The sequence below is a fragment of the Phocoena sinus genome, chromosome 2, assembly GCF_008692025.1.
Source record: "Phocoena sinus isolate mPhoSin1 chromosome 2, mPhoSin1.pri, whole genome shotgun sequence".
Taxonomy (NCBI): Eukaryota; Metazoa; Chordata; class Mammalia; order Artiodactyla; family Phocoenidae; genus Phocoena; species Phocoena sinus.
In genome coordinates, this window is record NC_045764.1 from 29,162,364 (window position 1) to 29,190,312 (window position 27,949).

The 27,949-nt window shown below is 43.0% G+C and overlaps 1 protein-coding gene across 7 annotated transcripts in view; it reads right to left on the minus strand.

The window, feature by feature from the left end:
• WDR37 (WD repeat domain 37) overlaps positions 1 to 27,949 on the minus strand; it is a 63,260-nt gene that overhangs the window by 20,723 nt on the left and 14,588 nt on the right. For 5 of the 7 annotated variants that reach the window (XR_004348443.1, XM_032622571.1, XM_032622570.1 and 2 more), the window contains 9 exons: positions 27,280 to 27,376; positions 23,887 to 23,982; positions 23,524 to 23,588; positions 20,097 to 20,232; positions 19,095 to 19,166; positions 15,002 to 15,046; positions 12,861 to 12,937; positions 1,536 to 1,776; positions 241 to 382 (listed from right to left, as the gene is read on the minus strand). Coding sequence is in view for 6 of the 7 variants with exons in the window: in XM_032622571.1 (XP_032478462.1) it covers positions 241 to 382; positions 1,536 to 1,776; positions 12,861 to 12,937; positions 15,002 to 15,046; positions 19,095 to 19,166; positions 20,097 to 20,232; positions 23,524 to 23,588; positions 23,887 to 23,982; positions 27,280 to 27,376 (971 nt within the window). In the remaining variant the exon portion in view is untranslated. The remainder of the gene's footprint in view (positions 1 to 240; positions 383 to 1,535; positions 1,777 to 12,860; positions 12,938 to 15,001; positions 15,047 to 19,094; positions 19,167 to 20,096; positions 20,233 to 23,523; positions 23,589 to 23,886; positions 23,983 to 27,279; positions 27,377 to 27,949) is intronic. The other 2 variants (XM_032622572.1, XM_032622575.1) reach the window with 1 other exon arrangement.

Consider the following 27,949-nt stretch of genomic DNA (forward strand, 5'->3'; position numbering starts at 1 on the left):
CCACGACCCGAGCGTTTCCTGGCCCTTCCCTGCCTCCTGCCCACCTCCAGTTTCAGGAGGGGATATCAGTGAAATCTTCCAAAATGGAGCTAAGTGTTTTGGGAAAGAGTAGCCATTCTGAAAAATGGTGGAGTTGGAAATTAACACTGAAAATTAAAATAAGAACTGAGTCTTAACGTCTACCTGCAAAACCTCTTTCTCGAATAGTTAAAAAGAGACATCTAAGCAACTGAGACTCACTCCGTATGGCCCTGGAAAACATTCACGGAGTGGATGGAAGGGTCCCTGAAGTCCCACAGACGGAAAGTCGTGTCGCGAGAGGAGGTCACCACCAGCCGCTGGGTCGGGTGTGTGCAGCAGTGCGTCAGCTCCTGATCGTGCCCTGCGACAGAGATGAAGGGCAGATGGTCACAGGGAGGCAGGCCCCTGCTATGCTGCCAGTAAGAGGAGTCGCGGGAATGGTGTGTGGGGTTGAGGTGGGACCCGTGTCCCTTCCCCTTGTGCATTTGGAAGAGCAGGACAAGTATGGGTGGGACACTCCTGACACCGATGGCTGGAAGGTCAGGCAGATCTCCAACAGGCCGAGTGTGTAAATAAGTACAGTTCCAAATTCCGCACTTGCAGAATAACCTCTAATAATACACAGGTGGAGCACTCAGTAGAACACAACCTTTATCACTCAATGAGGAAAGGCACTCACCGATAAACACGCACAAAGGCCTGTGATGGGCAGAGCTCTGAGACAGCCCAGAGATGCCCAGCCCTGGTACACACCCTGCAGGATTCCTGTCCTGTGTTTGGGAAGAACCTGCAAATGCTCTGGTAATCTTGGTACATTTTTAAAGCAAAAGAGATTCTGAAGATATAACTAAGGCCCCCAAATCACATGGCTTTGAGTTAATCAAAAGAAAGATTGTCCTGGATGGGCCTGACCTAGTCAGGTGGACCCTTTCAAAGGGTCCCGGCAGAGATGCTCTCCTGCTGGCCTAGAAAAAAGCCAACAGCACATGGTGAGATGCCTCTGGAGTGGCCACGGGGGACTGAGGGCAGCCTCTGGATGCTGAGAACTGCCCCCAGCTGACAACAGGCAGGAAAACGGGATCTCAGTCACGGGCCACAAGAAAAGGAATCCTCCCAAAGGCAGTAAGAGGACCCCAGGTCTCAGGTGAGAGCATAGCCCCCACCAACACCTTCACTCCACCCATGACACCCTGAGAACCAGAGGGTCAGCAAGCATGTGCCCAGAACTCCTGACCCAGGGGCACAATGTGATATATTCACGCTATTTTAAGACATTAAGCATGTGGAAGTTTGTTATGAAGCAAAAGAAAACTAATACAACAACCACATTCAAATGTCTGGATACTGCATGTATCTAGATGCAATTAACCCCCCCGAAGATAAGATAAATTTAACTACCAACAGCTCTATTAATCATAAAGGAGCTCTGAAAATCACAGCTGCACCAAGAGAACCAAGAGTCCTTCTAGACGAGACGTCGTCTGCACACAACCGGGAATGCAGTGCCTGCACACCTGTCAGGGAGTGAACAAGTTCCGACGTCTCCACGTCATACAGGTTCGCCGTTCTGTCCCACGAGGCCGTCACCGCCTGCTTGCCCCCAACCAGCCAGTCAGCGGCTATGACGACTCCCTGGTGGCTCTTAAGTGATGTCAGTGGCGCCCGGATGGTGGGACAGTCGCTGGATGCGTCCACGTCTGCATCGGGCTCGTCCTTGTCGGAGCACTCCACCTCGTCCTCGCCACAGAGCTGCTGCTGGGGGAGAGCAGAGAGGCGGTTCCCTGGGAATCCTGAGGCTGCCAGACACAGCTGCACAACTGCACTGTTACTGTCTGTCCTTCTAGGACTTAACCAACGTTACGACCAACACCAGTGGGTGTCTGGTACTAAGTGGTGCTCAGTGACTGTGTATCAACTTCACCATCTCTTACTTGGCTAAAACCCTGGGCCAAACATAAGAAGAAAAAATGAGGTAGCTACAACATCAAATGAGCTACAGTTCATTTCCACTAACCAATAAAAGGGGAAAATAAAATGATTTTCAACATTTTAAGTTTTCACCACAGATTAAGAGAAATGTAATAAAACTAAACACAACTGAAAATCAATAATTTGTCACAATAAAAAAAAACGAACATTCAGTTCTCAGAAGCCTATTTAAAACACGTTTAGAATTCTATTGCTATGTTAATAGACATGAGAGTTCACTTTATTTTCCTACATTATCAATAATCTTTTGTCAAAAGCTAAGGATAAAAGAAAAAACCTAATAGTCACCCTAGGCTTCAGGTCTTTAAGAAAATACTGTGTATTCATTCAACAAATATTTATCAGGTGCTTACACGGTGCCAGACCACATGCTGGTCACACAGAATAGAAGGGGAGACGGCCGCTGCCTGGCATGTCCACGTGGAACTCGTGTAGGAGGTGATGCGGGCCTGGGGCCCCGCCTCACAGAGCATATGGGCCAGCGGGAGGCAGACACACATTGGGCACAAGTGCACACACATGGGTATGGGAGCAGATGTCATAGGTATGGAAATACATGTCGTGCATACACACACATAGACACACACAGCGCACGGATGTATGTCATGTATACACACACAATAGAGGGATGTAACCTGAGCCGAGACTGGCCAGCAAAGCTTAAGAAAACCAGTGCTGCCCATCCAAGCACAAGGCTCGGGCTGGGCAGTAATGAGGGAGCACCACCTGCTCTTCCTTTCATGGCAGATTGCAGAGTGGTCCCAGCACCGACCACACCTCAGGTGCATCTCAAATTCAAGCTGGGGCCCCCAGGGAACCTCCAAGCCCTGAGGCAGCAACTTTCAAGCAAGAAAAGTCCCTGCATCCAACACAAACAAAATCCTAAAGAAAATAAAGTCAACCTTACATTCTAAATAAACTATTAAGTTTTTTAATCTAAGTATTATATGTAATATTCCCTCTGACAAAATTGGTGCCTTTTAAATTTTATCTGGAAAAGGAAATCCATACAACGTAAACTCATTTTCTGAGCATCAGTCTTCATGCACACCTCTGCCCCGTCCTCCTCCAATGCTCAGTGTTTCTTGAGTGAACGCGTGCATTAAGCACAGCACATGACAGTTTGGAAATTCCACGAGGGAAAAATCTGTATTAAAATTAAATACATAATACACTGAATTAAAAATGAATTGTTAAGACCACTTATCTAAAGAAAACTCATTCCTACTCATTACTGGAATTCATTAATTACTTACCCCATCTCTAAATAGAACAACATTTAAAAGGATTAAAAAGAGAAAAACTAAAGGAATATTTACAGGCAGAGATATGAAAACTGGAAGATTACTATCATCCTCTAACAATTACAGCCAAAACGTAAATGGAAACCTAACGTTTGCTCAACTATATGAAATCACTCAGCGTCCTCTGCCTGGCGAAACTTCCCCCCGCAGGAGCAGCACAGGGAAGGGCTGAGTGTGTGTAGACTCTACAGCAAAAAGCCACCCTCAACAGAAACTAGGAAGATCAAGTCACCAAAAAGGATAACTAAGACCCTGCGTGATTATCCAAAGAAGGTGCATCTGTATCCTACAGGAAAAGCAAGCATGTAACTGAGGGGTTTGTGGTTTAAACCTGTGGATTCATTCTTCTCAACATGCAACCTCTTTTGTTACCAACATTAAAACTTTACACACATGAGACATTCACAGAAAGACAGACAAGATGTAAAGGCAGAGGGCTATGTACCAGATGAAGGAACAAGATAAAACCCCAGAAAAACAACTAAATGAAGTGGAGATGGGCAACATTCCAGAAAAAGAATTCAGAATAATGATAGTGAAGATGATCCAGGACCTCAGAAAAAGAATGGAGGGGGCTTCCCTGGTGGTGCAGTGGTTGAGAGTCTGCCTGCAGATGCAGGGGACATGGGTTTGTGCCCCAGTCCGGGAAGGTCCCACATGCCGTAGAGCAGCTGGGCCCATGAGCCATGGCTGCTGAGCCTGCACGTCCAGAGCCTGTGATCCGCAACAGGAGAGGCCACAACAGTGTGAGGCCCGCGTACCGCAAAAAAAAAAAAAAAAAAAAAAAAAAAGAACGGAGGCAAAGATCGAGAAGATGCAAGAAATGTTTAACAAAGATCTAGAAGAATTAAAGAACAAACAGAGATGAACAACACAATAACTGAAATGAAAGATACACTAGAAGGAATCAATAGCAGAATAACTGAGGCAGAAGAACGGATAAGTGACCTGGAAGACAGAATGGTGGAAATTCACTGCTGTGGAACAGAATAAAGAAAAAAGAATGAAAAGAAATGAAGACAGCCTAAGAGACCTCTGAGACAACATTAAACGCAACAACATTCGCATGATATGGGCCCCAGAAGGAGAAGAGAGAGAGAAAGGAGCAGAGAAAATATTTGAAGAGATTATAGTTGAAAACTTCCCTAACATGGGAAAGGAAATAGCCACCCAAGTCCAGGAAGTGCAGACAGTCCCATACAGGAAAAACCCAAGGAGAAACACACCGAGACACATAGTAATCAAATTGGCAAAAATTAAAGACAGGGCTTCCCTGGTGGCGCAGTGGTTGAGAGTCCGCCTGCCGATGCAGGGGACACGGGTTCATGCCCTGGTCCGGGAAGATCCCACATGCTGTGGAGCGGCTGGGCCCGTGAGCCATGGCCGCTGAGCCTGCACGACCGGAGCCTGTGCTCCACAACAGGAGAGGCCACAGCAGTGAGAGGCCCGCGTACCGCAAAAAAAAAAAAAAAAATTAAAGACAAAGAAAAATTACTGAAAGCAGCAAGAGAAAAATGACAAATAACATACAAGGGAATTCCCATAAGGTTAACAGCTGATTTCTCAGCAGAAACTCTACAAGCCAGAAGGGAGTGGCATGATATACTTAAAGTGATGAAAGGGAAGAACCTACAACTAAGATTACTCTACCCGGCAAGGATCTCACTCAGATTCGATGGAGAAATCAAAACCTTTACAGACAAGCAAAAGCTAAGAAAACTCAGCACCACCAAACCAGCTCTACAACAAATGCTAAAGGAACTTCTCTAAGTGGGAAACACCAGAGAAGAAAAGGATCTACAAAAACAAACCCAAAACAATTAAGAAAATGGTCACAGGAACATACATATCGATAATTAAATGTGAATGGATTAAATGCTCCAACCAAAAGACACAGGCTTGCTGAATGGATACAAAAAAAAAGACCCATATATATGCTATCTACAAGAGACCCACTTCAGACCTAGGGACACATTCAGACTGAAAGGGAGGGGATGGAAAGAGATGTTCCATGCAAATGGAAATCAAAAGAAAGCTGGAGTAGCAATACTCATATCAGATAAAATAGACTTTAAAATAAAGAATGTTACAAGAGACAAGGAATGACACTACATAATGATCAAGGGATCAATCCAAGAAGAAGATATAACAATTATAAATATATACGCACCCAACATAGGAGCACACCAATACATAAGGCAACTGCTAACAGGTATAAAAGAGGAAATCAACAGTAACACAATAATAGTGGGGGACCTTAACACCTCACTTACCCCAACGGACAGATCATCCAAATAGAAAATTAATAAGGAAACACAAGCTTTCAGTGACACAATAGACGAAATAGATTTAATTGATATTAACAGGACATTCCATCCAAAAACAGCAGATTACACTTTCTTCACAAGTGCGCACGGAACATTCTCCAGGATAGATCACATCTTGGGTCACAAATCAAGCCTCAGTAAATTTAACAAATTGGAATCATATCAAGCATCTTTTCTGACCACAATGCTATGAGATTAGAAATCAATTACAGAGGAAAAAAAACGTAAAAAACACAAACACATGGAGGCGAAACAATATGTTACTAAATAACCAAGATATCATTGAAGAAATCGAAGAGGAAATCAGAAAATACCTAGAGACAAATGACAATGAAAACATGACAATCCAAAACCTATGGGATGCAGCAAACGCAGTTTTAAGAGGAAAGTTTATACCTATACAAGGCTACCTCATGAAACAAGAAAAATCTAAAATAAACAATATAAGCTTACACCTAAAGGAACTAGAGAAAGAAGAACAAACAAAAGCCAAAGTTAGCAGAAGGATAGAAATCATAAAGATCAGATCAAAAATAAATGAAAAAGAAATGAAGGAAATGATAGCAAAGATCAATAAAACTAAAAGCTGATAGTTTGAGAAGATTATCAAAATTGATAAACCATTAGCCAGACTCATCAAGGAAAAAAGGGAGAAGACTCAAATCAATAGAATTACAAATGAGAAAGGAGAAGGAACTGACATTGCAGAAATACAAAGGATCATGAGAGATTACTACAAGCAACTATATGCCAATAAAATGGACAACCTGGAAGAAATGGACAAATTCTTAGAAATGCACAACCTTCCGAGACTGAACCAGGAAAAAACAGAAAATATGAACAGACTAATCACAAGCAATGAAATTGAAACTGTGATTAAAAATCTTCCAACAAACAAAAGCCCAGAACCAGATGGCTTCACAGGCAAATTCTATCAAACATTTAGAGAAGAGCTAACACCTATCCTTCTCAAACTCTTCCAAAATATAGCAGAGGGAGGAACACTCTCAAATTCATTCTACGAGGCCACCATCACCCTGATACCAAAACCAGATAAAACTGTCACAAAAAAAGTAAACAACAGACCAATATCACTGATGAACATAGATGCAAAAATCCTCAACCAAATACTAAGCAAACAGAATCCAACAGCACATTAAAAAGATCATACACCATGATCAAGTAGGGTTTATCCCAAGAATGCAAGGATTCTTCAATATACACAAATCAATCAATGTGATACACCATATTAACAAATTGACAGAGAAAAACCATATGATCATCTCAATAGATGCAGAGAAAGCTTTTGACAAAATTCAACACCCATTTATAATAAAAACCCTCCAGAAAGTAGGCATAGAGGGAACTTACCTCAACATAATAAAGGCCATATACGACAAACCCACAGTCAACATCATCCTCAATGGTGAAACACTGAAAGCATTTCCTCTAAGATCAGGAACAAGACAAGGCTGCCCATTCTCACCACTATTATTCAACATAGTTCTGGAAGTTCTAGCCACAGCAATCAGAGAAGAAAAAGAAATAAAAGGAATCCTAATCAGAAAAGAAGAAGTAAAGCTGCCACTGTTTGCAGATGACATGATACTATACATAGAGAATCCTAAAGATGCTACCAGAAAACTGCTAGAGCTAATCAATAAATTTGGTAAAGTAGCAGGATACAAAATTAATGCAGAAATCTCTGGCATTCCTATACACTAATGATGAAAAATCTGAAAGTGAAATGAAGAAAAAACTCCCGTTTACCACAGCAACAAAAAGAATACATAGGAATAATCCTACCTAAGGAGACAAAAGACCTATGTGCAGAAAATTATAACACACTGATGAAAGAAATTAAAGATGATAAATAGATGGAGAGATATACCAAGTTCTTGGATTGGAAGAATCAACACTGGGAAAATGACTATACTACTCAAAGCAATTTACAGATTCAATGCAATCCCTATCAAACTACCAGAGGCGTTTTTCACAGAACTAGAACAAAAAATTTCACAATTTGTATGGAAACATAAAAGACCCCGAATAGCCAAAGGTATCTTGAGAAAGAAAAACAGAGCTGGAGGAATCAGGCTCGTGGACTTCACACTATACTACAAAGCTACAGTATTCAAGACAGTATGGTACTGGCACAAAAACAGAAATATCGATCAATGGAACAGGACAGAAAGCCCAGAGATAAACCCATGCATATATGGTCACCTTATCTTTGAAAAAGGAGGCAAGAATATACAATGGAGAAAAGATACCCTCTTCAATAAGTGGTGCTGGGAAAACTGGACAGCTACATGTAAAAATGAAATTAGAACATTTTCTAACACCAAACACAGAAGTAAACTCAAAATGGATTAAAGACCTAAACGTTAAGGCCAGACAGTATCCAACTCTTAGAGGAAAACACAGGCAGAACACTCTATGACATAAATCACAGCAAGATCCTTTTTGACCCAGCTCCTAGAGAAATGGAAATAAAAACAAAAATAAACAAATGGGACCTAATGATTAACTTAAAAGCTTTTGCACAGCAAAGGAAACCATAAACAAGACGAAAAAATAACCCTCAGAATGGGAGAAAACATTTGCAAATTTAGCAACTGACAAAGGATTAATCTCCAAACTTTATAATAAAAGCAGCTCATGTAGCTCAATATCAAAAAAACAAACAACCCAATCCAAAAATGGGCAGAAGACCTAAATAGACATTTCTCCAAAGAAGATACACAGATTGCCAACAAACGCATGAAAGAATGCTCAACAAGAATGCTCAACATCATTAATCATCAGAGAAATGCAAATCAAATCTACAATGCAATATCATCTCACACCAGTCAGAATGGCCATCATCAAAAAATCTACAAACAATAAATGCTGGAGAGGGTGTGGAGAAAAGAGAACCCTCATACACTGCTGGTGGGAATGTAAATTCATACAGCCACTTTGGAGAACAGTATGGAGGTTCCTTAAAAAACTAAAAGTAGAATTACCATACGACCCAGCAATCCCACTACTGGGCATATACCCTGAGAAAAACATAATTCAAAAAGAGTCACGTACCACAATGTTCATTGCAGCTCTATTTACAATAGCCAGGACATGGAAGCAACCTAAGTGTCCATCAGCAGATGAATGGATAAACAAGATGTGGCACATACATACGATGGAATATTACTCAGCCATAAAAAGAAACGAGATTGAGTTATTTGTAGTGAGGTGGATGGACCCAGAGTCTGTCACACAGAGTGAAGTAAGTCAGAAAGAGAAAAACAAATACCGTATGCTAACACATATATATGAAATCAGAAAAAAAAAAAGAAGGTCATGAAGAGCCTAGGGGCAAGACAGGAATAAAGATGCAGACCTACTAGAGAATGGACTTGAGGACATGGTGGGGGGGATGGGTAAGCTGGGACAAAGTGAGAGAGTGGTAGTGTATATATGGACATATATACACTACCAAATGTAAAACAGATAGGTAATGGGAAGCAGTCGCATAGCACAAGGGAGATCAGCTCAGTGCTTTGTGACCAGCTAGATGGGTGGGATAGGGAGGGTGGGAGGGAGGGAGATGCAAGAGGGAGGAGATATGGGGGTATATGTATATGTATAACTGATTCACTCTGTATAAAGCAGAAACTAACACACCACTGTAAAGCAATTATACGCCGTTAAAAATAAATAAATAGAGTAGCAAAAAAAAGATAAAGAGAGGACTCAAATCAATAAAATTAGAAATGAAAAAGGAGAAGTTACAACAGACACTGCAGAAATACAAAGCATCCTAAGAGACTACTATAAGTAACTCTATGCCAATAAAATGGACAACCTGGAAGAAATGGACAAATTCTTAGAAAGGTATAACCTTCCAAGACTGAACCAGGAAGAAATAAAGAATATGAATAGACCAATCACAAGTAATGACATTGAAACTGTGATTAAAAATCTTCCAACAAACAAAAGTCCAGGACCAGATGGCTTCACAGGTGAATTCTATCAAACATTTAGAGAAGAGCTAACACCCATCCTTCTCAAACACTTCCAAAATATAGCAGAGGGAGGAACACTCTCAAACTCATTCTACGAGGCCACCATCACCCTGATACCAAAACCAGACAAAGATGTCACAAAAAAAGTAAACAACAGACCAATATCACTGATGAATATAGATGCAAAAATCCTCAACAAAACACCAGCAAACAAAATCCAACACATTAAAAGGATCATACACCATGATCAAGTGGGATTTATACCAGGGATGCAAGGATTCTTCAATATACACAAATCAATCAATGTGATACACCATATTAACAAACTGAAGAATAAAAACCATATGTTCACCTCAATAAATGCAGGAAAAGCTTTTGACAAAATTCAACACCCATTTATGATAAAAACTCTCCAGAAAGTGGGCACAGAGGGAACCTACCTCAACATAATAAAGCCCATATACAACAAACCCACAGCAAACATCATTCTCAATGGTGAAAAACTGAAAGCATTTCTTCTAAGATCAGGAACAAGATGAGAATGTCCACTCTCGCCCCTATTATTCAACATAGTTTTGGAAGTCCTAGCCATGGCAATCAGAGAAGAAAAACAAATAAAAGGAATACAAAATGGAAAAGAAGAAGTAAAACTGTCACTGTTTGCAGATGACATGATACTATACATAGGGAATCCTAAAGATGCTACCAGAAAACTACTAGAGCTAATCAATGAATTTGTAAAGTTGCAGGATACAAAATTAATGCACAGAAATCTCTTGCATTGCTATACACTAATGATGCAAAACCTGAAAGAGAAATTAAGCAAACACTCCCATTTACCACTGCAACAAAAAGAATAAAATACCTAGGAATAAACCTACCTAGGGAGACAAAAGACCTGTATGCAGAAAACTGTAAGACACTGTTGAAAGAAATTAAAGATGATACCAACAGATGAAGAGGTATACAATGTTCTTGGATTGGAAGAATCAATATTGTGAAAATGACTATACTACCCAAAGCAATCTAGATTCAATGCAATCCCTATCAAATTACCAATGGCATTTTTTACAGAACTAGAACAAAAAATCTTAAAATTTGTATGGAGACACAAAAGACCCCGAATAGCCAAAGCAGTCTTGAGGGAAAAAAACGGAGCTGGAGGAATCAGACTCCCTGCCTTCAGACTATACTACAAAGCTATAGTAATCAAGACAATATGGTACTGGCACAAAAACAGAAATATAGATCAATGGAACAGGATAGAAAGCCCAGAGATAAACCCACGCACCTATGGTCAACTAATCTATGACAAAGGAGGCAAGGATATACAATGGAGAAAAGACAGTCTCTTCAATAAGTGGTGCTTGGAAAACTGGACAGCTACATGTAAAAGAATGAAATTAAACACTCCCTAACACCATACACAAAAATAAACTCAAAATGGATTAGAGACCTAAATGTAAGACCGGACACTATAAAACTCTTAGAGGAAAACGTAGGAAGAACATTCTTTGACAAAAATCACAGCAAGATCTTTTTTGATCCACCTCCTAGAGTAATGGAAATAAAAACAAAAATAAACAAATGGGACCTAATGAAACTTAAAAGCTTTTGCAAAGCAAAGGAAACTACAAACAAGACGAAAAGACAACCGTGAGAATGGGAAAAAATATTTGCAAATGAATCAACAGACAAAAAATTAATCTCTAATATATATAAGCAGCTCATGTAGCTCAATATTTAAAAAACAAACAACCCAACCAAAAAATGGGCAGAAGACGTAAATAGACATTTCTCCAAAGAGGACATACAGATGGCCAAGAAGCACATGAAAAGCTGTTCAACATCACTCATTATTAGAGAAATGCAAATCAAAACTACAATGAGGTATCACCTCACACCTGTTAGAATGGGCATCATCAGAAAATCTACAAACAACAAATGCTGGAGAAGGTGTGGAGAAAAGGGAACCTTCTTGTACTGTTGGTGGGAATGTAAATTGATACAGGCACTATGGAGAACAGTATGGAGGTTCCTCAAAAAACTAAAAACAGAATTACCATATAACCCAGAAATCCCACTACTGGGCATATACCCAGAGAAAACCATAATTCAAAAAGACACATGCACCCCAATGTTCATGGTTGCGTTATTTACAATAGCCAGGTCATGGAAGCAACCCTAAATGCCCAATGACAGACAAATGGATAAAGATGTGGTACGTATATACGATGGAATATTATTCAGCCATAAAAAGGAACGAAATTGGGTCATTTGTAGAGATGTGGATGAATCTAGAGACTGTCATACAGAGTGAAGTAAGTCAGAAAGAGAAAAACAAATATATATTAACACATATATGTGGAACCTAGAAAAATGGTACAGATGAACTGGTTTGCAGGGCAGAAATAGAGACACAGATGTAGAGAACAAACGTATGGACACCAAGGGGGAAAAGTGGCGGGGCGGTGGTGGTGTGATGAATTGGCTATTGGGATTGACATGTATATACTGATGTGTATAAAATGGATGACTAATAAGAACCTGCTGTATAAAAAAATTAATTAATTAAATTTTTAAAAAAAGGAAGCAGGCACAAAAAAAAAAACTTTACCCACATGCAAATGATATCACATGCACCAGTGACGTACAGGATTTATCTCACATGAAAGACACACAAGTTGTCTAAAATCAAATACATAAAATATTAAGAAGTATAACTTAACCATAAAATTTTTAAGAAGTAATGTAAACATTTAACATTTGTGGAAAGGAAAGTGAAAGCAAACACACCCGGATACAGACAAAGACTCGGCCCTGGTCGGCTAAGCAGCCAGGCTAGGGCCAGCACTCTGGCTGTGGTGAGTGCTCGCGTCCTGGCTGGCAGGTGTCCTCACATGGCCTCTCCTCGGTGCGTGCAACGAGAAGGTACAGGGAGCCCTCAGGTGCCTCTTCTCCTACAGACACCGATCCTACTGGATCAGGGCCCCACCCTTGTGACCTTATTTGACCTTAATGACTTCCTTAGAGGCCCATCTCCAAATACAGCCCCATGGGGGGTTAGGACTCTACTCTAACCTATGAGTTTTGGGGACACACACATTCGGCCCACAACACAAATTGTAAGTTTGTCCTAAAACTCACAAGCATCCAGAACCTACCAACATACCCCATATCGTGCTTTCAGGGTAAGTAAATGTGCTGCTTACACTAGTGTCGGCTGCAGGCTGAGGAGTGGGCAGCTGAACCGCATACCTCCAGACATGGGCCGTCTGATCTCCAGAAGCTGAGGAGAGAAAGAGGGGAAATTACCCGAGGTGTAAACATGCGCTGGCTAGGCTCCTGCTAAATTCTGTACCTGAGGGATTGCAAGTGACTGACTATACTTAAACAGCTACTTCTGAGACTATGTAATGCTACTGAGAATAGCAAAAGTACACAAAGATAATGATTATCTATAAAAATAACCCCCCTTCATCTTAGGGAGGAAGATGTGAAGGTTCAGAGAAAATTTACAAGTTGCAGATTTTATTTTCCATCTGGCCAACCTAAGAAAACAGAAACCCAAAATAACTCAAGGGCACGTTCCCATTCACTGAACCTGGATGCGCCCCACAGCTGGCTATGCAGCCCCTGGTACTGAGACCTTGCTATCACCAGCCAGGCCGCAAGGCGATACTTGGACTTGGGAAAAACAGAGGACAGGTGAGGGGCACAGGCAGGCCCGCAGACGTGCAAAAGGGCCACCTCCACTGCCCCCACGACAGCACTGTCTGAACCCCACCTTCTCTGCGTGGCTGCACAGCTTCCCCAAGGCAGCAAATGGTGGCACATGTCTTGTGGCATCGAATGGATTTAGTGCCTGACCTGCCCATCTCCCTCCGAGTCAGCATCCTGTCCAAACCCCCATCTGGCGCTCCACTCTCCAGGCCACTACTTTATGTTTCCATTTCCCACTGCAGCTTCCTGACGTGTCTCGATTTCATCCCCTTCATTCCAGCCTGGTTGTCACTGGTCTCCGTCTCTTCCCAACCACAAAACAAACGGCCCACATAACTAGGTTAAACTCCTGGCCTCCTTTACTCCCCAGATGTTGATTCAGGCATCCACTAGCTCTGTGGGGGAGGCCTGTTAAAACTGGACCCTCAAAGGACCCTGCCACCTGATTGACTTGAGTGTAAGAGCACTGATTAGTCCCACTTCTGTCCTCAGTCCTGGGGTAAGCAGAACTGGCCCATGGGCCAAATCCAGGCAGCCACCACCCTGTAAACACAAACAAGGGTCACTGCCCACTGCCATATCCCCTCATCCGTGCACCATCTCTGCTGCTTCCGTGGCAACGGAGCTGAGCAGCTGGGACTCAGACCATGTGGCCTCAAGATGAAAACAGTTACTTCTGGTCCTTTACAGAAAAGCTTGCTGACCTCTTATCTAGACAAACACTCGTCCTTCAGGTTACCATCCGTGTCCCCAAAACACCATGGGGGTCCACAGGTGTTAGACAGTTTTATGGAAAAACTCAATATGATAAGGTGTCATTTTATTTTTTCTTTTTATTTTAATTTATTTACTTATTTATTTTTGGCTGCATTGGGTCTTCGTTGCTGCACACGGGCTTTCTCTAGTTGCAGTGAGCAGGGGCTATTCTTCGTTGCGGTGCATGGGCTTCTCATTGCAATGGCTTCTCTTGTTGCAGAGCATGGACTCTAGGTGCATGGGCTTCAGTAGTTGCAGCACACAGGCTCAGCAGTTGTGGCACATGGGCTTAGCTGCTCCCCAGCATATGGAACCTTCCCAGACCAGGGCTCAAACCCGTGTCCTCTGCATTGCCAGGCAGATTCTTAACCACTGTGCCACCAGGCTAGTCCCTATAATCAAGGTGTTTTTAACCTATGTGAAATGAAGACAAACCCAAGGTACCACAGCTCTTTCCAGGAGAAATGCCTGGGAAGGAGTAAAGATGCGGGCCTGCAGAGAGCCCGACTCGGGGCTGCTAAATTCCTCATCTCTGTGCCGACGGCATCAGAGAAGCGAGCACATTCCCGCAAGCAGGAAGAGCGGGTGGCAGGGACGGGCTTTGTAAAAAGACCTCCAGGAGAACACGGCCGAGTTCAAGCTGACATTAAGTCAAGTTCACCTAATTCGCAATCCACTACTCATTTAAAAAAAAAGTACCCCTCAGTATAGTTTTCTTTATTCATTTCTCATGCAATTTGTAAAATGTCTACTAATGACTAACTTCTGTGAAAGGTGTGGCTAAGCCTGATACTACTGATGAGAAAGGAATGAAGACAGCTGTTTTCAGATCAGCAATAACTGTTCAATAAATAAAAAACCAAAATCAACATACCGGTGAGAGCCAACTGTTCTGATGGATGAAATTTAATGGAATTTACTGCAAAATAAAAACATTATAGAAACAGGTTTAAAACAAGAACATATCATCAATATTTATTATAATTACAGCATGTATTGCAAAGTTAAATTTAAAAACTAAAGAAACTATGATAGTTCAATATTAAATATCCTAATTCAGTTAAACTATGAATAAACATGTAAGTTAAAGAGAACAGAGGTAGTGCGACATGGCGTGGCCAAAAAAAAAGAAGAGAGGTACAATACAAAGCAACTAAATATGAATAGGATTAAATATTCTGCTCAAGAATAGGCTACACAGAAAAAGGATATTAATAATCTATTTTTTATACATAGGGAAGTCACCTAGAGTTAAAAATAAACCAGGATGAAAAAAGAAAACATAATTATAACAAGCAGAGGCAGATTATGGTGGTGCACACTGTTTATTGCCTACCCAGCTGCCCACAAGCCCACCCTTCCAAAAACCCAGTCTGTTCTGTTCCATAAGACTCAGGAAATCAGAGAAGGCAAGCCCCTGATGGCCTAGGGACGGTTCGGATCGGAATGGATCGGGACCAGATGAGGACAGTTATGATACCCTCCCAGTCTCCTCTCCAGATGCAGGAATCTGCCCCAGGTGTCCTGGGGAGGCTCCGGCCCCATGACAACACTGCCCGGAGACTGACCGGTCCTGAGCCTGCCTGCCTGCCAAGGAGCTCTCCTCAGGCAGACAACGAGAGGCTGGAAGGGTGGAGGTCACTGTTCCCAGTCGGCAGCTCCCTGTCACCCCAACACAGGCCGACCCAAGGCACTGGAGAGCCAGCCCACACCCCCCACAGCCCACACACAGGACGTACAGGGAGCTTCCCAAACCTCAGCAAGTTCTCTCTTCCACTAAGACTCTGTCAGGTACACCATTAGATTGATACTTTTCTAAGAATCTGAAAAATGCTAGAAGATGCTCTTTCACCATTAACACTAGACCAGAGAGAACTGTGGGAAGAGCTGGTGAAAACTGTGACTGCCTTAAAAATGTTAAATAGAAAATGCCCCAAACAAACACTACTAACAAACAGTATTGATGCTCCCAATTTCAACCTTCAATTGTTACTTTCTGGTGTCTATGTGAACTCCAGCAAATCAGTGTTGCAAGCAGGAACATTGGTAATACTCACGGATGACCACAAGGTTTAAGTGAAGAACGCAGGCAACGTGCTTAGCCTAGAATCCGGCAAACAGTGGGCGCCAATGACCACCAGCTGCAGGGCCAGTTTATTCTCAGTACTGTTTACACAGACGTTAACAGCACAACATCACTACGTGGGGCGGGGGGACCCCAGCATGTGTGGGTGCAACGAGGCCTTAAAGCCCAAAGTCAGCGGGTCGGGCCAACCCACAGCCCCACCAGCAGCTTATTCACAGCACAACTAATGTCACTCACAGCAGCCACATGAGGAATAGAAGAGAGGGGGCCAGAGACCACAGTTCCTTATAACAAGCTCTAAGATCGTGTGTGTCTAACAAGACACATGCCCCCACCCGGCCGGCTCCACTCGGCTCCCTAACGCCAGGGGTTAGGGGGTGCGTGGGGGGAAAGGGCACAAACCTCAGGCACCTCCTCTCTGCAGGCAGCTCCGCCAGTCCACAGGTGGGCACATTCTGCTCAGAGGACCCAAGAAGAGGGAGGCAGGCGCTAGGCACGTCAACCCACCTGCAGGGAGCTGTGCTGATTAAAAACCCCGGGGCTCCACACTCCCCTGTTACAGTAACTCAGTCACACAATCAGCACCACCAGGTGGAAAAGGCAAAAGCAGGGCATAAACAGGACAAAGACAGTGCCCAAAGCAGCCTGTGCTCTGCTCTCTCCTCAGACTCCTCTAAGTGCACGACAAGTCTAGAAAGTAACAGGCACAAACTCATAGCAACAGAGACGGAAGACAGTGAGAAGAGGCACCCGGGAAACGCCAGGGTGCAAACACACGGGGCCAACAGGACACAGGGGTGATGGCACCTGAGTGGACACGGGGGTGATTGCAGGTGACTGAGTGGACGTGGGGGTGCATTTCTAGACTGCCAAGTCCCACCAAATGTCCAACACAATGCTTTTTTTAAGAAGACCTAAAAGACAAATCCTAAAGTCTTCCAGAGACAAATATCCAACTACCTATGAAGGACCAAGATTCAAAAGAGCATTATTAGACTTTTAATATCAATCCTGAAAGCTATGAAAAAACAAGTCAGGGACTTCCCTGGTGGCACAGTGGTTAAGAATCTGCCTGCCAATGCAGGGGACACAGGTTCAATCCCTGGTCTGGGAAAATCCCACATGCTATGGAGCAACTAGGCCCGCATGCCACAACTACTGAGCCCACACGCCACAACTACTGAAGCCCACATACCTAGAGCCCGAGCTCCGCAACAAGAGAAGCCCCTGCTCACCGCAACTAGAGAAAGCCTTTGCACATCAACAAAGACCCAACACAGCCAAAAATAAATAAATAAATAAATTTATAAGAAATAAAAAATCTAAAAATTTTTAAAAAGAAAGAAAAAACAGGTCAGCAGAGCACTACCTTCATTTTCAAAGAAAAGTACTTCCTACATAGAAGACTATACTCAGCCAAACTACCCATCAAGTGTAAAGGTAAAATACATTCTTCAAGCATTTTACAGTCTCAAAATTTTTCCTGTAAGACCCTTTAAGAAGGAAGCTACTGAAAGACAGGCTTCCCTGGAGAAAGAGAAAGAACAGGGTCCAGAAGACAGGAGGTAACAGAGGACAGAGGTGGAGAGAAAGTCCAGGAGGACACAGGAGGTAGACTGCAGGCATCTGTGCTACAGTCCTGGGTACCAACTGTCAGAGGGAGGGGAGGCTTCAGGGAGGGGCCAGAGTGACAGCAAAGGAACACAGACATGCAGGGAATGCCACATTTCAGGCAGATCTGCACGGAACAAGACCAAAATAAAAGGCCACTTTTCCCTTCAGAGGAAGCAAAACTGGGGATTGCAAGTAAGGTACGTGCTTGGGAGCTGTGAACTATATGGATGCAGCCACAAGTAGGTAAAACCTGAACATCCATTTAAATGGAAGTTGAGCCGTAACCATTTCACGATGACAAGGAGCACAGAGGGATGGAGGGAGGAAGCGAGCCAATCTCCTTCTCCTTAATAAGAGTCACTTCCTTGTAGAAAACTCCAAAATTAAGAAATAATAAGATAGACTAGTTTTTTAAATGGAAGAAAAAAGCAAACTATTTAAAACTGTTAAAAGTGGTCACCTTTTGAAAAGTGAAAATGAGGAGTGAGGAGGGATGAGGAGACTGCTGCGAATTTTTTATACAGGCTGGCTAACACTTTAATTTTTAGGTTGTCTATTTAGCCTGTCACATCCACTGCAGGCAGCAGCAGCCACCCAGACACAGACCTGGGGGAAGACAGTGGGTCCCAGCTGGAGGGGACGGCAGATGAGGCAGGAGTGTATGTGGGGCGGGGACATTCCATGTGGGAAGGTAGGAGCCGGTTCTCGCGCTGAGGCGACAGGGACAGACGAGAGCAGGTACCCTAAGAGAAGGAGGAGCCTGGCCACGGCCCTGACAGGACAGCAGGTACTCCCTCCCCCAACAGGACGGAAGACACGCAGAGGAAGGGGTTTCACCCAAGTCCGTGGGGGACACACCTAACCCTGGAGGCAGAGGGCGGACACCACTGCCAAGCCTGTCAGCAGGGGTGAGGGGTGAGTGGGCCGGGGGGCAGCGTGGCACATGGCCTGGAGACGGGGCACTGGGAGGAACAGAGACATCTGCCCACCAGTGCCCACAGGAAAAAGCCCCACATCCACACCCACCAGGATCCCAGGGGCTGACACACAAAGCACCTCTGCACCCGAGGTCCCTCCCAGTGGAACACAGTTCATGATGCTAGTGCACATGTTCCAGCTCCAAAGTGTGCACAGGTGGCCAGTTTTCTACGCCACCCTTGGGACAACGCTGTTCAGGGAGCTGAGCTGCCCTTCGTGAAGCTCACACAGTCAGAGGCAGAGACCCGGCCCTCCCTGGGAGAGGACGGCCCGTGGTCCCACTGCTCACCTGACCCCACGTGGCCCGTGTACTTGGCGAGGCTCCGCCCCGTCTCAATGCTCCAGAGCAGAGCCGTGTGATCTGCAAGATTGAAACGAACATGAGTGAGCTGCCGATTTTATGGTCTTTTTAATAAAAGAGGAAGATAAAAATTCTAAAACTGAGAAGTTACATCACCACCAGTGCCTCGTGCAACTGTGCTCAAACTCCTCTGTGATCTAACTGATCTGAGAGGATAGGAGGCCGGTGACCCATCCGAGGCCACAGAACCAGCAGGAGGAACCTAGAGACCTGAATGCCTAGGCACTGTGCACTGCCGGCACCAGGATGGGGACTTGGGACACAGGGGTCACTTGAGTCAAGGGCTCATTATTTTGTTGAAATATTAAGACTTTTCAGAATATCAAAAGCTATATTCAAATGCAAGTAGCATCCAAATCCAGTTACAAATTATTTGAGATAATACATGCTCTTTGGACCTCTCCTCTCTGGGCAGAGTAATAAAGAGATAAAAAGGAGACTTAATAAGGGAAACCTGAAACAAAATGCCGATTATCCAAGTGAGATTTCAGAAATATCAGAAAAGGGTCTCTGTATTCTTTTCTTAAACTGTAATTTCCAAAAAAATCTGGGGTGCTCACATATGAACACAGTCTTAAACAAAAGAAAGAACTTTCTTCATCATTCTAATGACGTTAGCATTTCCTATTTCCACTATAAAAGGTAGGAGCTAGTGAGTAACTTTTCACAGGCTGGCAGTCATTTTCCACAAGTGAGCACATTTTTAATTTTAGGAATTTTTTTCTGAAGGATTATTAGGTTACGCACCTTAACTAGCTCTCAAAAGCATCTCCTCTCCAATGAGGAGAAAGGGGGGGGGGGGTCTCTCTAACACCACCCTGGGGCTCCTGACGGCGGACTCCTCTACATGCTTAGGTTTCAACGCCACTCGGCCACTTCTGCTTCCAGGGCAGGCCACGGCTGCCAGCAGTGAGGCTGGTGTGGACTCACCGGCAGATGCGGTCCCCAGCACCACAGGCTGCGTCCTCGCCACACTGACGTCCCAGATGCCATCCCTGTGGCCGATGTACTCCTTCACGAGCTGGCACACTGCCCTGGACGTGGTGGTCTTGAAGCTGGAGACGATCTGAAATTGTGATGGTAATTTACTGAGCGAATGTGTTTAAGTTAAAAAAAAATAAGACAGCATGTCTTGAAGATGCATAAATCACTGAATAGAAAATTTTACATGTTACAGCAACACAACATAGGTGCAGCTGGATCTCACATAGCAGGAAGAAAGTCCTTACGAAGGCCTCGGAAGAACCCCACAATCCCCCCACTTCCAATGCTTGCCTACCTGTGTACCTTACACGTCCTCTCCCACAAATCCAAACCATCAGACAAAATATCCAAATTTTCAAAAAAAAAAAAAAACTTAGGAAGGTATACCCCAAACCCTTAACGCTAATTATTCTTATTACTTGGGAACTTGTGCTTTTTTATTTTTGGTAATGCATACCAACCACATATTATCAGGAGGAAAAGACTCCAAGACAGGGGAGGAAACAAAAGACAACACTTGTAATAGATGAGGTTACTGAGCATGGGCTCGGCACCGGCCCTGCACTAGGAAAGGGCTGTCGCTCTGCTCCTGTATGACACAAACAGCAAATAATTCTCACTTTCTTTTATAAGTGCATGAGGAAGATGCTAATTAAACACAAAGAGTTTGGTTTCTAAGATAAAAGATGGCTTTTCAGCTTTTAATTAAATTAGAATTAAATTAATCAGAATACTGAAACCGTAAAATCAAGTGAAAAAGAAAAATGGGTGGTATTACAGAGCTGTTTTAAACACTGATTTATTAGCAAAGCCCTAAAAATGTATCTAAATTTATTTTTAGTATAAAGGCTTAAAACACAATCCACTGTTCCACTACCTCAGGATGAGCCTTCAAATGATTCCTGATACAGTGAAAGACTAAAACAGATACACAACGGAGAGACCCACTCTTCCACAAGTTAAATAAACAGGCTCCACTGACTGGGTTTAAACTTAAAAGAAGGGCAGGATACAATATGAGCTTCCAAAAGAAAGAAGGCCTTGCTCAACCTCACACCTCACCTTCCTCTTCCTTCTAAAAGCTCATATCCCACCTAACCCGGCAACGCGGTCCCTCCACAAGGAAAAGTGCTTTTGTGCCTCTGGTGCCCTTCAGACGCCTTTAGGAGGGGCGGGGGCAAAGCGCACGGTGAGCGGTGGGAAGCTTCCCAGACAGCACTGTTACGAGACACAAACCGCCCTGACTCGACCAGCAGAAACTGGGGTCACGGTCAACACTCGGTCACGGCCAAGACTCGTGCCGACTGCATTTCCAGAGGAGTATGGGGAGAGGGCGTGCAGTTGATGATACTGAGCAAACGGTCTCAGGTGCTGCTTCCAGGTGTCCGTCATACTCTGACCACCTATGAACTACTTTAAAAATGTGGACTCAGACACAACTGCAAAGAGGCCCACAAGACAGACTGAATTACTCCCAGGGAACATTTGTGATGGAAAAGCAGAAGGATGCTTCTGAATTATTCTGCACTGTGATACAACTTAAAGTGCTCTAAAAAACCAAAACAGGCTTTTTCACAGCAAAAGATACTTATCTTTATAAAAACCTGTGTGAACAATTTCACAAGTTCCTGTAAAGTGGTTTGCCAGTTAGAATGTGGCGCTGCCCCAACAGGCCTTAGAGCTGAGTCCCAGGCCCCCAGGAAGGGTGGGTCTGCGGGGGAGTGAGAAGCCTTCCCGGCTCCACTATGAGAACTCACGCTGTGGCCAGGGCAGAACACGCCAGATCTCCATGTTCACCTTCACTCTTTAAGATGGGTGCAGAGTGCTATGAAGATGGTTTTTTCTAATCCAGATGAATTTTTAGTTTCTAAAATGACTGGGGCTTTAAATATGTCTAACACATTCTTTTAAAGCAATTATTGTACATATTTTTACCTTTGCCCAATTCTTAAGTTTTACTACTCATGGTAAGGGGTAACTCTATATAATCCTTTCTTCCTCTACTTCAGAAATGATCACAGGGAATTCCCTGGTGGCAGAGTGGTTAAGAATCCACCTGCCAATGCAGGGGACACGGGTTCGATCCCTGGTCCGGGAAGATCCCACCTGCCACAGAGCAACTAAGCCTGTGTGCCACAACTACTGAGCCTGTGCTCTAAAGCCTGTGAGCCACAACTACTGAGCCCACATGCTGCAACTACTGAAGCCTGCACACCTAGAGCCCGTGCTCCTCAACAAGAGAAGCCTCCACAATAAGAAGCCCGAGCACCACAACGAAGACCCAACACAGCCAAAAATAAATAAAATTGAAAAAAAAAAAGGAATGATCACAAAGTTTTGGAATTCTAAGACCATACACTGTATACATAAACTGGAATAAACAATATAATTCCAAACAATATAACAAGAAGTTAGATAAGGAAGAACATAACCCCACCTGACATTTTAAAGAAGTAGTTTAATGTTAATTTATTAAAAACTGCAAAACTACTAAGTGTAAGCTAGATAATACAGAATAAAAAAATTTTAATTAGCCACTTACACTCTAGAGTAATCAAAGGAAACACAAAAAGTCAGCAATATTCAGATTTTTAAACAACAAAAAATTACCAAAGACTTTCAAATAAGCAGAAATAGCATAAGACTGAAGCTGCTCCTTGAATTGCAGTTCATCTCACTGTGGATATCATAAGAAGTAACTTTAAGCTGAAGAGAGCAAATTGGAAAAGTAAAAAGCTAACATTAACTATAGCCTTTACAGCAGACTCACCACAAATTTCAACTTTTTTCTAAGGTTTAGCAAAAGTAATGTACACTCATTAAGGTTAGGTAATTAATTTATCTTTTGTTTATTCCAAATACTCCAAAGTGGTGATGCACACAAAATTATCTCAAAATATTACCTCATAACAGTACTCCCCCATAGACAAATTAATTCCCAAATAATTAAATCTTTGCCACTTTAAGAAGGTCAGAAGAAGATAATTTTTAAAAAAGCAAAATATGACAAATATCTCTATTTGCCTTGGACACAGACCTTCACTTCTTGGTCATACTTAGAAAATTAAAGAAGCGGTGAACTAAAATGTAACTATAGCTCAGAACGTAAGTTCCACTGCTTTATACCCATTTATTAGCTTCTCCAAATTCAGAATCTCCATATCAAGCCAAATAACAATACAAAATGTACTTTCCCACCAAAAAAACCACACTAACACATAATGTATCAGCCGCAGTAACAAAGGTAACGTCCAGGTGTCTATGCACTGTGGCCACTTAACATCAACAATACTCCTTTTAAAAATGAGGTTTCTCTCTATCGCACACATGTGCACACCCTACATACACGTGACAGGCTGAGAGCCACACGTACCTTGCTGGTGGAGGCCTTGTAGGTGGTCTTCAGTTTCTGAGACAGCTGGCTGGTACTGTGACTGGCTGCAGAGACATAGAACCAACCATCAAGACAATCACACAACCAAAGCACCATGAACGTCAGAGCTGGGACAGGGAGACAGCTCGCCCCACCTTCTATTCCACACAGGAGGACAATGCAAGCCAGGGGCATGGGACACGGGGCTTCCAGAAACCTCCTCTTCCTTCTACACCCACACCCAAATTACATTATTCCAAGTCCTGATGACTGCAGAAAGGAAGTGAGTCCTGTCCTCCACTAAATTCCAAACTCCCTCCGAGCGTAATGTGTAGGGCGAGCCCTGTGGGAAGGCAGCCTTACCTTTGGTTTTGAGCTGGCCCTTACTCAGCTCTGCCCCATCGATTGCTTGTCCTTCGGCAGCTAAACGGTCATTAAGAGTCTCGATTTCTCTGCGCACTGAAAAGTAAAACGTAATTTTGATGTATATTCACCAAATCCAAAAGTGAACACATAAAAATGTTATACATTAGTACTGTCTAAACAAACACAGGAATGATACCCCAGTAAACAAGGTCACATTTACAGAGTTCAAAAAAACTCAAGACATCATTCCAAAATTAAAAAGCCCACCACACTTCCCACACCAGAAAGACCTTGTGCTATCGGGTCCTCAAGCAGGGCTCTTGGATTTCAACATAGTTCGTCTCCTTTGTACTTTATTCAATGCACTTAAAAATGTTATTCTGACACTGTCCAAAACTCAATGAAACACTTACAGTCTAGCTGAGAACACTGAAATTGGGGGAAAAAACATACAATAACAAAACCTAACTATTGTTGCCTGGCACCACAGAGCACAGTGAGGATTATATACCTCAAAGATTAAAAATTCAAGGGGGAAAAAAAAAAAATTATCATTTGGGAGTTCCCTGGCGGTCCAGTGGTTAGGACTCGGCGCTCTCACTCTCAGGGTCCAGTTCAATCCCTGGTCAGGGAACTGAGATCCCATGAGCCGCGCATGCAGCCAGCACTTGGGCTCTGCACCTGCCGCCACCCAGGCTCCCCACGGTGTGCTGAGGCTACAGGGAGGGCGGGGAGGGTGGTGTGGAAGGAAGGCCGAGGGCAAAAGGCTCAGAACAGATCCAGCCTGAGCATTTGGACATGTTCACAGGCAGCAGGAAGCCACCAAAACCATTAAGCAACTGACAGTGTAAACTCCAAGTACCTCCAGCATTAGTCGTTTGTAACCCTATAGTTTTTCTTGAACAAACTGCATCAACTCATAAAACATAAGACCTTAGATCACAATGGAAATTCAGTAATACCTGGGTTGCTACAACTCTGATAACAAACCCTTAAAATCAGATGCAGTACACGGTACCTAATTTTTATTTGATAAAAAGTTGGAATAATTACTCACTCTGTAAATTTTCAAGGTGGACTTATAAGAGAATCCAATATTAAAACATTAAACTTTCCAACAGCAAAGTTTAAATGACACAGGATTACACTGTCTTCACCACTGATCCACACCAATTACTTCCAGAGTGAAAAATATTTTAACAATGCAAATGCTATTTATTAGTATTCAATTTTTGGAAACAACTTAAAAAACATGAAAATCCTGATTATGGTTACATTTGCATAATATAAATTTTATAAACACAAGCTCTATAAAAATAACAAAAACTGGACTTTCCTGGTGGCACAGTGGTTAAGAATCCGCCTGTCAATGCACAGCACACGGGTACGAGCCCTGGTCCGGGAAGATCTCACATGTCACGGAGCAACTAAGCCCGTACACCACAACTACTGAGCCTGCACTCTAGAGCCCGTGAGCCACAACTACTGAAGCCCGCACGCCTAGAGCCTGTGCTCCGCAGCAAGAGAAGCCACTGCAATGAGAAGCCCGCGCACAACGAAGAGTAGCAACTAGAAAAAGCCTACACACAGCAACAAAGACCCAACGCAGCCAAAAATAAATAAATAAATTTTAAAAAATTATTTAAAAAAAAAATAACAAAAACTGAAGACAATGGAACAGGGAGAGGGTAAAGAAGGACAGGTTCATTTCCTAACGCTTGACAGTGAAGCATGAATGCATGTGGCCTAAGGCTGACATGGCTAAAATAGAAGATTATTTCAATTTACAAAAATTATCATGACCAAGAAGCCAAGGCAGCCCACAGACGGACCCTGCCTTTTTGACCTCTGCTTTCTTAATTGTGGCTGTGGATGCCTGGCTACCAGCTCCAGAGACACATGGAGAAAATTCCCCGTCCCTCCTCTTAGGATTTGATGATCTGGCTGCCAGGACAGGACGACATGCAGGAGAAAGGAAGGACAGCTGTGTGGGGAAAATCATTCCCAGGGAAAAGCAATTAGAAAAAACCTTTCATCAAAAACTGCTATGGGGCTTCCCTGGTGGCACAGTGGTTGAGAGTCCGCCTGCCGATGCAGGGGACACGGGTTCGTGCCCCGGTCCGGGAAGATCCCACATGCCGCAGAGTGGCTGGGCCCATGAGCCATGGCCGCTGAGCCTGCGCGTCCGGAGCCTGTGCTCCGCAATGGGAGAGGCCACAACAGTGAGAGGCCCGCGTACCGCAAAACAAACAAACAAACAAAAAAAACTGCTATGGTGAATGACACAGGTAATGGATCAGTCGTTGCAGGGACTTCCCAACCTGCCCAACTCTAAACTAGCATCCGGGCAGCATCCCTGGATTCATAGAAAGTGTAAGTCTCTGTATCAAAATCACTGCTTAAGTGTTAAGGCTGGAAAGTTGGAAAGTATGTCCTTAAAACTTAACAGACATTTAAAAAAAGAGGATAAAGTCCAAAACAAAACAAAAATTATCGTGAGAAGAACTAAAAGCAAAATATGCAGAAAATGTTTTCCTTTACAGTGTGGGATGGGCCTACAGGCAGGGGGTAAAGGTAGATCTTTCCTTCTTACACTGCTTGACTCTTTAAGCAAATGAATGCACTGTTTCTAAAATTTAAAAAAAAAAAATCTAAAGCCAAGCTAATTAAAAATTCTTTGATTTACCTTTAATAAGTCAAACACATAATACATTTTAGGAAATTCTCTAAACACAGTATATTTTAAAGAAATGAATCAATGTTTTCTTAATTTATAGTATACTTTGTGTAGGGAAAGTTGTAAGATGCATTTGTTCTTCATAAAATCATAATTCAGATTGCCAGGTGTGGTCAGCAGAATACTGCCTGCCCCAAAGATAACCTGTGAACACATGACCTGGTGGCAAAGGAGCCCTGCAGGTGTGACTGAGGTGAAGGACCTCTGATGGGAGATGATGCTGTGTGGCCCAGGCAGCCCATCCTTCCCACGTGTCCCTAGGAGTAAGTCAGAGATGGACAAGGAGGACTCTGCCTGCCACTGATGGCTTTTAAGATAAAGAGGAAGGAAGGCCATCGAGCCAAGGACAGGGGGAATGCCAGCAAGATGGGGGCCTCTGTCTTCACACCACAGGGAACTGAGATCGCAACCCAAACCAGCAGGAGACACACTCCTCCTCATGCTCCAGAAGGAGCACAGCTCTGCCAACACCCTGACTTGAGTGTGCAGAGCAGGCAGATAATAAACGTGTGCCATCCTGAGCCCCTAAAGTCTGTCAAAGCGGAACAGAAAAGGAATACAAAGGTGAATGTCTACCCACAAATTAAACTCTCAAATATTTGTATGGAGAAGTGAAAAGTTATAAAAGTATTTAAAATAAGAGAGATACTCACATTCTAAGTTTTCAATATAAAGGTTTTCAAATTCTCTTTCTATTTGACCAAACAGTTCCAAAAGAGTACTGCGAACCGAGGAAGGCAGTTTAGAATCCTGCAGAAAAAGAAGATTCTGCTTAAAAGGAACGAATGAGTGAACGAGAAACTCTGACACCAAGCACCAATGTAATTTTTCCAAAGTGAATTATTTAAACTCTTATTTTACATCTTTACATATTTTATTTCTTATACATAAACACTCAAAGAACTTAAAGTTTCTAATTTCTACAGATGAAACTAAAATCAAATTGTATAAATGGTTACCCAGGATGGCATGAGATTTAAGACCAAGCATGTCTTCAAACATGTAACTTCCTTACACAAGGAAAGAAACAAGCATACCTTATTCAAAAACTCCCAAATTTGTAGAAAATGAAGTTATAAAAAGCCTTTAAGCTCTAGCATATGGTATTATAAATTAATTTTAATAAGCTGTTTACTAATAGAAGATGTACCTTACAGTCCTCATGTTCACTGTGCTTCAAGCAAAATAAACTGGATCATTTCCTGTAACTCTACTCAATACCTAGAAGATTGTTATAAGGAGGGAAAAGAACCCTCAGCTGTAAGAGCAAAACGTGTATCGGCTAAATGAAAACACCCACGTGGAAGCTCCCAGGCCTTCGCA